We start from the raw sequence: 13,426 nt of genomic DNA, 5'->3' as shown, positions 1-13,426 counted from the left end.
ATCATCAGCAAAAAGGTTATACAATTTAAGATTGATATTTTCTGGGGAATTTCTTGCTTATTTTCATATTTTGAATATCTGTCTTTTCTGATTTTTCGCGTCCTTGTCCTTGAATTATCCGTATATGTACCCTTACAAACCTTATATAACAACCCTTTGCTCTGCCTCTTATGTTTTCCCTCTGCTTTCTCTCGTCTGGGTTTCTATACTTTCTGATCTGGGAGGTTTTGGGTGTTTTTGGCTTCTGAGCTTGCTTTGTTTTGGTCGAGAACTGAATCTTTTGAAAAGGGCTTAACGACTTTCAGGATTAAACTGATTTTTACTGACTGTTACTGTTACTGTTACATTTCTCAGTAGAAAACGAAATAGGACTGTAGGAGTTGGGTAATTGGGTGATGGCTCGATTGATTCTGCCTTGCAAGACTCCAACTTTGTCAAAGACTTGTTTCTTGGGTTTGGTATCCTCTACTCCTGTGATTACTCAATCCCTTTTGGCTCAGTATACTTTTGCTTTTGTTCTTATGACCTTTTTGGGCTCATTTTCAAGGCAATCTGGTAAAAAATGAAGAACTTTGAGCGTAAAAATTTCATTTCTGCATTGCTTTTAAATCGATTTTATTGTTGCCTTATCTAAATTGGGATGTTGCTGTTTTTTTTTTTTTTGCCTTTCAAGTTTCATAACTGTGTGTGTATGTTATTGGCTTTCACAAATTTATTGCCTTTGCAATTCTTGAGCTTTATTCTCGTGGAGTAAATGGATGTGTTGCTTACTCGAAGTAAATCTCCTGCTTTGCATTGCAATTGCTTCTCACAATGTTTCTTTTTGCGTTTTGGAAGTTATATGCATAGATTTGCTGTATCCATCGCGTAATGAACTTCTTTGCTATAACTTATTGCAGTTCCAGGTGACTCGTCGTGTTGCTTGTCGGCATTCTTTCAATGATATCTTAAAGCATAGGTGGATTGTAGGTTTTGAGGTATGTTTGTTTACTTCTGGTTTTTGCTAGCTCTTACACGTATCCTTCACTAAAGTCATGGGAATCTTGATACGAGTTCTCTGATACTCTTAATTTGTGATACACTAGGCTACTCAGCGGAGGAATTATAGGGTTCCATCTTATACGTTATCTGTAAGCAGTTACAGTCTGTATCTGATTTATCCGAACACTAATGATGATAGTTACCTTTTGTGGTCCTCTATATTTAATAATTATGGGCTTTTAATCTCCCTATAGGGTGCTAAGAAATTCAACCAGAGGTTAATTTGCTCAGTCGCAACAGAACCAGTGCCGAAGCAAGTTGAGGAGCCTAGTATGAAAACACCAAAAGAAATTTTCCTCAAAGATTACAAGCAGCCTGACTTCTATTTTGATACGGTAAATTTATAGATTTGTGAAGCCTAGATCATAGATACTCTGAAACTTTGAACTAATGGAATTAATTCTCAGGTGGATTTGAAATTTTCCCTGGGAGAGGAGAAAACAATCGTATCTTCCAAAATAAGTGTCTACCCCAGAGTTGAAGGTAATCATTTTCACTTGTTGGACAACAGCAAATGCATCTGTCTATGGTTGTTTTTTTTTCCCAGAACACAGAAGAATTGGCTTTTTATTTTGGTGGTAAATATATCATGTAGAGCAAAAGCATCTGTTTTCTCAGAGTTCTGTCTGGAATTTTAATTACGAAGCTCTTGTAGATATGGTTTTTGTTGACTGGTGAATTCTATAAGCAGGTGGTTCTTCCCCATTGGTCTTAGACGGACAAGATCTCAAGTTGATTTCAGTAACTATAGATGGCAAGGCTTTGAAGGTCTGCATTGGCATCCAAGACTTTACTGATTGACATGTTTGTTGCTGAAGCTGGCATATTTTGCTGGTTGACAGTTAGTTGTTTTTTCTGTTTATGGAATTTTTGTATGTTTTGAGTGCATTCTCTTTTTGATCCATAAAGTCTGAAACAGATCTCTTAGAATAAGATGAATGTTGGACTTTGAATTGTGTAATAATGTTTTTGAACTTGCTTTCTGATCAAGCAATTAAAGAGTTTCAGGAGGAAGAATATTGCTTGAACCCACGCCACCTGACTCTTGTATCACCTCCCAGTGGCAGATTCACATTGGAAATCGTTACTGAAATACTGCCTCAGAAGAACACTTCCCTTGAGGTCAAAACAATTCTCTCTTATATTACTTTGGTAGAATGGGATTCTGGCATTGCTGTGCATACCTAGTGTATTCTTATGTGCACTTGTCATTCATCTCATCATGTCTGATCCTGGTGATATGTATGTAGGGGCTGTATAAGTCATCTAGTAACTTTTGCACACAATGTGAAGCTGAAGGTTTCCGAAAAATTACATTCTATCAGGTAATGTATTTTTTTAGCATCACTTTAACTTTGCATTTGCTATCTTTCGACACCTACTGATGATTTTGCTCTCTGTTTTAGGATCGTCCTGACATAATGGCAAAGTACACTTGTCGTATTGAAGCTGACAAGTCCTTATACCCTGTTTTGTTGTCTAATGGAAATCTCATTGAGCAAGGAGACCTACAGGTATAGTTCTTCGAATGTGTTTGGATAGAATATTATTTTAAAAGGTTTTCAGAATAATACTGTAACACTTTTGTGATGTAATGTATTTGAGATAAAAAGATGACTGGAAAATGTGTTTATGATGCAACGGAAGCAAATTTTCTACCAAATGGAGTTGTTCGAAGGTTAAGCATCATTGTTGCTGCTGCAGGGGGGCAGGCATTATGCTGTATGGGAGGATCCCTTTAAGAAACCATGTTATCTGTTCGCACTAGTTGCTGGACAGTTGGAGAGCAGAGATGATACTTTTATTACTCGATCAGGGCGTAAGGTCTTACTTAAAATCTGGACCCCAGCACAGGATCTGCCCAAGACAGCCCATGCCATGTATTCTCTGAAAGCTGCTATGAAATGGGATGAAGATGTAAGATTTCCTTTTGGACGGCTTTTCTGATGTTTTCATTTGGCCTAAATGGTTCAAGCTCTACTAACTCTTCCATCTTTGCTTTTTAAAGGTCTTTGGGCTTGAGTATGACCTGGATCTCTTCAATATTGTTGCTGTTCCAGATTTTAACATGTTAGTTGCTCTTCCTTTGATTTTGCAGAATTGTTATTATACATCTGCCTTCAAATTCACTAACAACTTTTTTCGACTTTTACTCTCAGGGGTGCCATGGAAAATAAGAGTTTGAATGTAAGCTTCCTGAAATTTTGCCACTTTTTGAATGGGGGATTCTTTGCTAAAATTTTATGAGTTCTATTTTCTGGAAATGGGCTCTGAAATTTTTTCCCCTGCCCTTGCAGATTTTCAATTCCAAGCTTGTCTTGGCATCTCCGGAAACTGCAAGTGATGGAGACTATGCTGCAATTTTGGGTGTGATTGGGCATGAGGTATTTGATCATTAGTCCTTTGAAGTTGGTAAATTCTTCATAGTTTCAAAGTACTAGACTTCTGATTGGTGTCATCCTTGGTGCAGTATTTTCACAACTGGACAGGCAATAGGTAAGCCTATTCCTCCACATTGCACTTGACAATTTTTTACTGGCTGTTGTATAAGCACTTTTATTCATATTCTTGCATGTCAGGACTTGTTATTTAATTGATTAGGCTTGTACTAAAATTTTATGCAACTTGAACTTAAATTTTCAAAAAACACTAAGAGGGAGGTTCGCTACTATGCTAATTGCAGAGTGACATGTCGTGACTGGTTCCAGCTTAGTTTGAAAGAAGGGCTCACTGTCTTCCGTGATCAGGTTGGTGCATACTTCTTTTTCCTAGAGGCTGTGGTTATCATAAAATTTACTTTTGGCTTAGCTCCTAATCGTGGATGCCAATGGACAGGAATTTTCATCTGATATGGGCAGCCGTACTGTGAAGAGAATAGCTGATGTTTCGAAGCTTCGAATTTATCAATATCCTCAGGTTTATGAAGTTGTCTATGTTGCCTATGACATCAGTTGCAGATCTTAATTTTCTAAATCTTGGCTTAGTTCATGATGAACCATCAATTTGATAGAAGAAAATCATGTTATTCCAAATAGATCATGGTTCAGCTTGTTGTGACTAACTATTATTTGTCATAATCATCTAGGATGCTGGTCCCATGGCTCATCCCGTTCGACCTCACTCTTATATCAAGGTCTTGATTCTCCTCTTTCTTCTGATAGTCACTCTCATGGATAGACTTCTTTCAAAGCTTTTGTATCAATAGTTTCATCTGTCTTTGCTCAGAGTTCTTTTTTCCTCCTTGACAGATGGACAACTTCTATACAGGCAAGCTCTTGGTTCATTGAATTTAGTGAATGATGGCTTCATACATGTTTTAGCAATTTGAACATTGAAACTTGCCTCTGACTTGAATATACAATGTTTTGGCTATCACATCTCCTGATATGGTGGATATGATGGTTGATTTTCAACTTGCAGTAACGGTAAGGCATAGCATTTGCATCGTGTTATTTTTCTTCTCTGCCGTGTGTGAACTTCTGCAACTGATTTTTCATCTGTTCATTTTTGTTTAAATCCTCTGCAGGTGTATGAAAAGGTATCTCTCTCTGTCTCTCTTCTTCTCTCACTCTCTCTCTCCCTTTCTTTCTTCATCTCTCTCTGCTGGATGTTACTTGTCTCGGCTTTGGTTCATTTGCAATCCTGTTGATCAGGGAGCTGAAGTTGTGAGGATGTACAAAACCCTTTTGGGGAAGGAAGGATTTAGAAAAGTAAGAATGCATTTGAGCTTGACTACCTACATTTAATTAACTTGAGATGCTTACTACAGTTCAACATATGCTTAGAAAATTTGTTACTCTTCACACAGGGAATGGATCTCTATTTCAAGAGGCATGATGGTCAAGCTGTTACTTGTGAAGAATTTTTTGCAGCCATGAGAGATGCAAATGGTGCTGATTTTTCCAACTTTTTGCTGTGGTAAGTTGTGGAGTTGCCTTATCCAAAAATTTAACCAAAAAAATTATCTGCATTTTGTTATGCTTTTGGGTGCTTGAGCCCTTACAAAGAAGAAAAATGCAGGTACTCTCAAGCTGGAACTCCTTCTTTGAAGGTTGCCTCTGCATACAATCCTGAAGCTCGTACTTATTCTTTGAAGTTTAGGTACAACTCCTAGAGTTGCTGGTTTATAGAGTTATAGCCATCAAGTCTTAGTGAAAATTTCTGCAAAATTATCTAACTTGTCATAATAACATGGATGCGTTTTGTATTTTCCAGCCAGGAGGTTCCCCAAACCCCAGGGCAGCCAGTGAAAGAGCCTATGTTTATTCCTGTTGCCATAGGTCTGCTTGATTCAACTGGCAAGGACATAGCTCTGTCTTCTGTGTATCATGATGGAAAGTTGGAGCAACTTGGTAGCAATAGTCAACCAGTCTATACTACCATTCTCAGAGTAACAAAGGTCAGATTGAAATCCTAATGTTGATTCACTTGTGTTCTGAGTCATCTTCTTTGAACTGCCTTATCTTTGTTATGTAAAGATTCAGTTTGAAAGCTCAAATTTACAGGATTCAGTTGGATCTTGTCATTGTGTGGTGGAAATGAGAAATAAAGATGCTTGATTTTCTTGAAGAACATAATATATAAGCCACTTCCATGGACAGCACCAAATTTACTCAAATATAAACTAGGTTCTTAACGTTCATCCTTTTTCGAGAACCAAATTGCCGCTGAATACTGCCATAAAAATTCATATTAGTGCCCATAGTAAAGATGTCTGCTATTTATACAAGAAAAAAATATTTATATTTTTTCTTTATACATAGTAAATATTTTTTTCTTTATACATGTGACACAAATTTTAGATCTGTTTGTGAAGTGTAATACATAAGCCTAACTTGCATAAAGAACTTGCACAAGGAAGATTAATACTTATGCTCATGGCTGAATTTAATTTATTAACCTAGGGCTAGAGAGAACTGTCCATTATCTAGGCATAAATAGTTCAGCTTTTAATGCATTTTAAGATGGTTGAAATAAAAGGTGTTCATGATGTATAGTCTTTGTTCCTACTGAGCAGAAAGAAGAAGAATTCATTTTCAATGATATATCTGAGCGGCCGATTCCATCCTTGTTACGAGGTTTTAGCGCTCCTGTGAGGCTTCACTCTGATCTAACCGATAGTGATCTATTCTTCCTCCTTGCTCATGATTCTGATGAGTTCAACCGGTATGTAGACATGAAACTCATGAGCATTTATTCCAAACCAGTCTATTAGCCGATTAAGTAAAGAATTGAGATACATCTCTAAAAGATATTATGTTTCTGTACATTAGTTGGGAAGCCGGGCAGATCTTGGCTAGGAAGCTTATGCTTAGCCTGGTGGGTGATTTCCAGGAGAGTAAGACCTTGGTTCTGAACCCACAATTTGTACAAGGACTCAGAAGCATACTTTGTGATTCAAGCCTGGACAAGGTGTGGGGTTTGGTGCATCTCCATTCATTTGAAGGAATAATAAATGAGAATGGATTTCATTGTTTTAACTTTTAATGCCCGTAATATTCAGGAGTTTATCTCAAAGGCAATAACCCTGCCTGGAGAGGGAGAGATTATGGACATGATGGAAGTTGCTGACCCAGATGCTGTTCATGCTGTTCGAAATTTCATCAGAAAGGAGCTTGCTTCTGCATTAAAAGAAGAGTTCCTCAACACAGTATGGATTTCTAAGCTAGTCGAAAAGTGTCAAGTCTTTTTTCGATTGCGGTTTTTGATTCATTTCTCATTTGGCTTGGGCTCTTTTTCAGGTGAAAAGTAACTGCAGCTCAGAACCATATGAGTTTAACCATCCCAATATGGCTAGGCGTGCCCTCAAAAATACTGCCCTTGGTGTGTTAGTTAGCCTTTTATTTCCTTTCGTTCCCCATGTTTCATCTGGATTATATTGTTTCCAGAACTTTGTGTAGCTAATCTCATTTGTTTCCTTCTTTGACAGCATATCTTGGGTCTCTTTCTGATCCAGAAGTTACAGAGCTTTTACTAAATGAATATAGGACTGCTACCAATATGACGGAGCAGTTTGCAGCTCTTGTTGCCATTGAACAGAAGCCTGGCGAAATTCGTGATCAAGTTTTGGCTGATTTCTACAACAAATGGCAGCATGACTTTTTGGTATGCCTTCACTGTTTCTTCTTTAATAGGTGTTCTGCTTTTTGTAGGAGTTTCTTCACGTCTCCGATTAAAAATCTTGTTGGTTTCAGCTTTTTAATTGTGCCATGTATCATTTTGGACAAAGGAAGTTTGTATTTTGCATATTATCATGGTGGGGAAATAGGAAATGTGAACGCTAAATTTGGATGAATTATTAAAAGAAGAAATAGCAATGGGTTAATTACTTTACCTCCACTTTACCACCCCCAACCTTAAAAATATAAATTCCCCATGAAGATTAGTCAACTGTGGAATTCTTGACTTTGTCAAAAAACAAAAACTGATATTATGACACCATTACCCTTTTGTTGCTGAAACTGTATTTATTGTTAGTACTGTGTTATTTATCCTTATTGTTTGACTTAAAGTCTAATAAATTGAACAAAATATGTACGAAAATGAACATTGCTTTTGTAGGATAAATTTTAAGGATAATAAATTAAATGTCAACTTTTTCTTGCTTTTATCAATTTGATATTTTTGTATTGTAGATGCTATAGAGAAAATGTTGTCTTTTAGCAATGAAAGGGAAAATGTTATCTTTTAGCAATAAAATGGAAAATTTTATATCATAAATAAAAGGGCAATAATGTCATTGCACTCACAGTTTTTTGCCGGAGTTAAGGTTTCTAACTTTGCTACCTCCAAAGTTCAGGGGCAAAGCGTAATTAACCCAATAACCAATTTAGTTAACCAGTAATATTCTGGTATCCAAGTTAACTGGAGAAATTGGTCTTGCACAGCTGACTCTTACTCTGAGGTAAGGTTTTGAAAGGCGAAATTTGGGATATTGTCCTAAATTGATCTTGTATCTTTGTGATTAAATCACTTCACACTCGCCATGTGATTAATTAAGTTTTTGAGTATTACTACTCTGTAAGAAGAATAGGGAGAATGAAAACCTCTTCAGGTTCTTTGGAAGATTGCTCTAATCTATTTTTCTCCAGGTTGTAAACAAGTGGTTTGCACTTCAAGCCGCATCAGATATTCCTGGGAATGTTGAAAATGTCAAGAAGCTTCTAGCACATCCTGCCTTTGATTTGCGCAATCCAAACAAGGTTTATTACGCTCAATGTCTAATTTCACTTGGTAATTCCCATCATGTTAGTGCTCAGTCTTGATATGTTCTGCAGGTATATTCATTAATTGGAGGGTTTTGTGGATCACGAGTCAACTTCCATGCAAAAGATGGATCAGGGTACAAATTCTTGGGGGAGATCGTAGTGCAGCTTGACAAATTGAATCCTCAGGTTCGTTCATTCAAGAATTTTCTTCAAAACTATACTATATTATGAATTTGGTCATTTTAATCTCATACGAACATTTCCTCGTGAATTGAATTGCAGGTGGCTTCTCGAATGGTGTCAGCCTTCTCAAGGTGGAAGCGTTATGATGAAACTCGGCAAAATCTTGCCAAGGTAACTACACACTCAAATTTGTCTGGACATGATGGCATATGGCATTTTTTACTGTCAGTTACTCAATGCTGCTGCTGCTGCTGAAAATATCCTTTTCTCTGTGAAAAGCGGTTACTTTTTTAATGAAATAGTTAACATCATCATCATCAGCTTTCTTCTTGGCTAGTCAAAGCATTGAGAAAACCCTTGTGGATTCTTGCAGGCACAGCTCGAGATGATCTTGTCCTCCAATGGGCTTTCAGAGAATGTGTATGAGATCGCATCAAAGAGCTTAGCAGCATAAGTTGATCCTGCTTACCAGCCGGGTGGTCGAGATTCCCATAAGAGAGAGCTTGCTTGTTTCACTAAAGACAACTGCCTTAGCATGTCCAGAGAAACCTGTTTCAGAAAGGGGAAAAATAAAAATAAAAATTACAACAGTGAAAATTGTTTACTATACTAAAGTTTAAGTGTTATTTTGCAGATCCAGTTTTAGATTTGTTTTCTTCTTCCACCTTTGGAGTGAAAATTTTCTATGGCAACTAACTCCCTATATCATCAGTTCTTCACATGAAACACAGCTCATCTGGTTGTGTAATGTAATGCGTGGGGCAGACGTCGTGACAAAGGTTCAAAAGCATCAAAGCAAGAACCTTTCTTTCACAGGATTCCTGTGAAATCTTTGCTTAGTCTATTGGTCATGACATTCACAAGTCAAGAATGACTTGCAATAAAAATGCGACCGATCTCGTTCCCCTGTTTCTTTACTTTCTTGGATTTTTAATTTTGTCCCAAGGATCTTGCAGGGAATCTGATGAACATAAATTCTTCATCATGGAGAACGAATTATACGTTCCTATCAAATCAAGGAATTCAAGTAATTTGACAGCAGATATCGATAATTTAATTCAGTCGTAATCTAAAGTTAAGTTGAGATATCAATCAGGAATGCAGAAAGCTGCTCGTACCAATCCAACGCGTCTTTTTCTTCTCCGTTTTCCGTTTGGTCTAGAAGACAGTTTATTGAATGACAGCAAATCCCCCAATTCACCGACTCAAATTCCATCCCGCTGTGGAAGGCTGGAAAGAGATGCAGAATGAAAACGCACCGTACCATACCTTCTGCTTGTGGGTTGGCCCAGTCAACAAAGAGGACTCCTTCTCATCCTTGTTTTGATTGATCTTATTAGTTTATATATCTACATTATATCTCTACACTTTCCACGCCACAAAAAAAAAAAAACCAAAAAAGATAAGAGATTTCTTTATATGGATTGCAATTTTTCTCCAAAAATTTTTTACATGTTTTGTGAATTCATTTTCTGGTCATCTTCTTATCTCACATGCAGTATTAAATCGTTATAATATTTTTTTTTTCTATAAATTCCAGAAAATAGCAATCCGAAAAAATATAGAGCAATTTACCAACCTCCTTGTTTCTTTAGGACATTGATGATTTTGGGTTATTATGTTGCTATTTACATTGGGTTTAACCACACATTATTGAGTTAACCGGACCAGATGATTGATGGCGTTTTCATATTCTTTTTGTTGATCGGATCCCCAAATTTTCAGCTGTCTTTTTAAATCTTTAAATAATTAATGACGTGTATTCGCACAAGGCAGCCGCAGAATCTTGTCTATATCAGATCCAATCCATTAGATCTGGGATAAGTACGTCAGATACACGGCCAACTTTTCCGTTTTATCATTTGCTTCACCATATCTTTTCCGTCATTATTACCTCAAGGCCACCGCAGGCGTAGTTGACAAAAAGGGCTAAACCTAAACCTATTGATTCTCTTTAGTTTTGATAACATAATTACTTCTTGACAACGGGATTTGATTTGATTCGAGCCGTTAATTGTACCTTGTAATTAATTACTTTTGTAATCGCAATAGACAACTCACCTTTTGATTTTAGAAATTTATATATATATATTTTTTTAGAAATATCGTGATTTAGAATTTTTTTTATAGATGAATTAAAATAAATAAAGACACATATAGCTAGCCCGTACTATAGAGCCTACCAGACGGGGGTAAATAATGTGCACCGAAAAAGCCTTATGTTTTTCTAAATATGCACTTGGACCATCATATGTTTCGGTGGACCCAAACGTCGGAGTTGCTGCTTTACTCACTTTCCCTCGTACCAGTAGTATCATTAGCCTTTTTAACTTCATGTGAAAGTTTAATCATAGAGCAAATCTTTATTAGACCTGGTATGGACTGCGGGACTGAAGTGAAAAACATGCGTTAAAGTGCAAAAGATAGAAAAGTTTACCGCAATAGCTTAGAAAAAAGGTCCCTTTTTTTCATAGAAGACACAACGGAATATATGTTTCTCTCTCATTTCTTTCTGTCCGATGACATGAACGGATATGTTATTATAGTGATTTCGGTCGTAAGCAAATCCATGAAGTTATCCAACACCGCTCTGTTTTAGCGTGCGAGTTTAGCGCTGGAGTGCAGTTAAAAGATGGCAAAAACACACTTTTTGAGGCTTAATTTTCACAATTACCAGTCCAAAGGCCGGTAGCCACCACCAATACATTAAAGTTTGGTGGGGTGGAAGGCGAGTTTAGCATTGGAGTGCAGTTGAAGATGGCAAAAACACACTTTTTGAGGCTTAATTTTCACAATCGCCCGCCTTTGGGTTGGTGGGGTACCACCAATGCATTAAAACTTGGTGGGGTGGGAGACAAGGGTTCAAATCTAACATTGCCTCCCACCAATTTGCCACAATTTAAATGTGGTCTTGTTTAAAAAATTCAGGCAGGTGCGTAGTGCACCAGTCTAGTCCGGTGGTGGTTCAGTCCTCTCCGAGTTACTCCAGAACCTCTTCAGGCCCTCCCCCTCCCCATAGTATAGGATGCTATCGTATCGACAAAAAAAAAAGAGGCTTAATTTTCACATAAATTTTATTAAGTGGGACTTTCGTGAAAGTTTACAAAATTCACAATTACGTTTTATGAATTTTTATCGTAACTAATGCAAAATAGGTTTAGGTTATTACAATTTTAATGTTTTGGAATTGTAAAGTCTATTATGACACAGGTTGCCACGTGTTAACAAGTTTAAGAGCTAATGTGTTATTGTATGAGACATAATCATATCAAAAAAAATCTTTTAAATAGTTTTTGTCCTGCGACAATAATAGAAAGAAAAGTCACGTATTTTAGACTTTTAGTACAATAAAAGCACAATATAGTGCACATTTGTACTAATAGTTTAATAAAGTTGATATTTCAGGAATTAGTCTAATAAAGTCTCTTGTTAGGATAGAAATTTTAGGACAGAAATTTTAAAAAAGTTTTTTTTTTAAAAAAAAGTTTTAAATCTCCATGTTTTAAATCTTACCACTCTCTTGTTAGGATAGAAATTTTAAAAAAGTTTTTTTCCAATCTCATAATAAAATTAGAGTAAATCTTATATACATTGATGGTGTATACACTATTATGATTGGATATAAGGCACATATATAAAATTTGAATTTTAAATTTAAATTTAAATTATGTATCATACATCTAATGATAAAAATGTATATAGTGTCAATGTATAGAAGATTAATCCATAAAATCAATACCATGAAATTTAGCAAAGTTTAAAAAAAAAAAGTAGTAATGATGAAAATCCGCTACTTTTCTAAGTAGAAAAAGAACAAAACAGAAAGCCAGAGAAGTGGGGGTGAATATTGGAAGGAGAGCCAACCGTGCAAGTTAGTTTAAAGTGGCGGGTAAAGGGGGAGAATTTTCCGGGTGGGTCCCCAGAGAAAAAAAAATTAAAGGGGGCCAGGGTGGGAATTAGAGTAGAGCACGAAACCCATTTCGAAGTGGATGCCCACACGTGCGCTTGCATTTGACAAAGCAACCTGCGAAGCTTTCTCGGTAAAAGGCCCGCAGCCCGCATCTACTACTAAACTAATAGAGTAGTAATTACTACTTATTACTTTTACTGCCAATAAACAAATGCTTTTGTAATGGTCCACAAATTATGCCCATGGACCAAACTACCCCATCTTCATCCACCTCTTTCTTCTTTTTATAGATTATCAAAAAATATATCCCAAATCTCTGAAAAATGGGTCCTAACCCACTTCAATCTTTTTCCTTGAGCATGAGATTAATTGGCAAGTTTATCTTGTTTGTCTAGTATTATGGTCGGAGAAAAACATGGCCAAAAAATGACAAAGGCAAAAAATGGTTAGGTTAGGTGAGCAACAAGTAAATTAAATTATGATTATATTTTTTTAAAAATTGATAAAATTTAAGAGTTGTACTTCATCACATTTATAGGGATTATCGTGCAAAACTATCCAACTCTTCAAAGAATAGGATGATAATTATTCTGATCTATCAAATTAGTCGGGTAGTTAGTAAACTCAATAATTAATTTAGAGTTTTTTTGCGCCCAAATAACAACATTTACTCAATTTTCTAAAACTAGGAAGTTTGGCAAATTTACAATGTCCATGAAATCAAGATTTACCATTTTACTACTACTATAATTTATTTGAATCTACCATTTCAAATTCAACCAAACACCCTTTCCATACTTGTCACATGAATTTACAAACACAAAGTAATGTACTCCAATCCCAATAAATTCATATGCCTAAATCCTCATGTATTGCAATAAAAGAGAAAATCCAATTTGGTGTGACTGTGTGAACCTGGAAACCAAAATGGCAAAGCCATTGAATGCCTCGTGTAAAATTCAGGTGCACCCCATTAAAACCCCAGCATCCAGCATTCCCTCCCTCTAAGGCCATTCTCGTCATTTCAGCTCCTCCCCTCAATTAAAAAATTAACCCCCCCATTAAAAGGACATACCTAGGCCCC

The 13,426-nt window shown here is 36.4% G+C and overlaps 1 protein-coding gene across 3 annotated transcripts; it reads left to right on the top strand.

Annotated features, from left to right (window-relative positions):
• On the top strand, positions 1–9,349 carry LOC113781584 (puromycin-sensitive aminopeptidase). Of its 3 annotated transcripts, none has more exons than XM_027327543.1 (33): positions 1–15; positions 900–977; positions 1,086–1,130; positions 1,236–1,376; positions 1,449–1,524; positions 1,733–1,809; positions 2,050–2,163; positions 2,292–2,366; positions 2,448–2,555; positions 2,746–2,958; positions 3,050–3,111; positions 3,201–3,228; positions 3,339–3,425; positions 3,512–3,537; positions 3,725–3,788; positions 3,877–3,957; positions 4,127–4,174; positions 4,290–4,308; positions 4,462–4,466; positions 4,568–4,579; positions 4,695–4,751; positions 4,850–4,959; positions 5,062–5,142; positions 5,257–5,440; positions 6,059–6,207; positions 6,315–6,453; positions 6,545–6,691; positions 6,783–6,864; positions 6,971–7,146; positions 8,133–8,243; positions 8,319–8,435; positions 8,532–8,603; positions 8,806–9,349. In XM_027327543.1, the coding sequence occupies exons 4-33, from the start codon at positions 1,314–1,316 to the stop codon at positions 8,884–8,886; spliced, it is 2,664 nt and encodes an 887-aa protein (XP_027183344.1). In that variant the 5' UTR covers positions 1–15; positions 900–977; positions 1,086–1,130; positions 1,236–1,313; the 3' UTR covers positions 8,887–9,349. The 3 variants fall into 3 exon arrangements, with proteins under 3 accessions (XP_027183344.1, XP_027183343.1, XP_027183342.1); XM_027327542.1 differs by lacking the exon at positions 1–15 and adding an exon at positions 210–458; XM_027327541.1 differs by lacking the exon at positions 1–15 and adding an exon at positions 210–473.
• The last annotated feature ends 4,077 nt before the right edge of the window (positions 9,350–13,426 follow it).

The sequence above is a fragment of the Coffea eugenioides genome, chromosome 8 (assembly GCF_003713205.1).
Source record: "Coffea eugenioides isolate CCC68of chromosome 8, Ceug_1.0, whole genome shotgun sequence".
Taxonomy (NCBI): domain Eukaryota; kingdom Viridiplantae; phylum Streptophyta; class Magnoliopsida; order Gentianales; family Rubiaceae; genus Coffea; species Coffea eugenioides.
This window is presented reverse-complemented; position numbering and strand designations above follow the sequence as displayed.

Excerpts from the sequence above, each read along its gene's own strand:
- LOC113781584 (XM_027327541.1), top strand. The coding sequence starts at position 396 with ATGGCTCGATTGATTCTGCCTTGCAAGACTCCAACTTTGTCAAAGACT. Across the intron at positions 6,454-6,544 it reads GTGATTCAAGCCTGGACAAG|GAGTTTATCTCAAAGGCAAT; the intron begins GTGTGGGGTTTG and ends CGTAATATTCAG. Across the intron at positions 7,147-8,132 it reads AATGGCAGCATGACTTTTTG|GTTGTAAACAAGTGGTTTGC; the intron begins GTATGCCTTCAC and ends ATTTTTCTCCAG.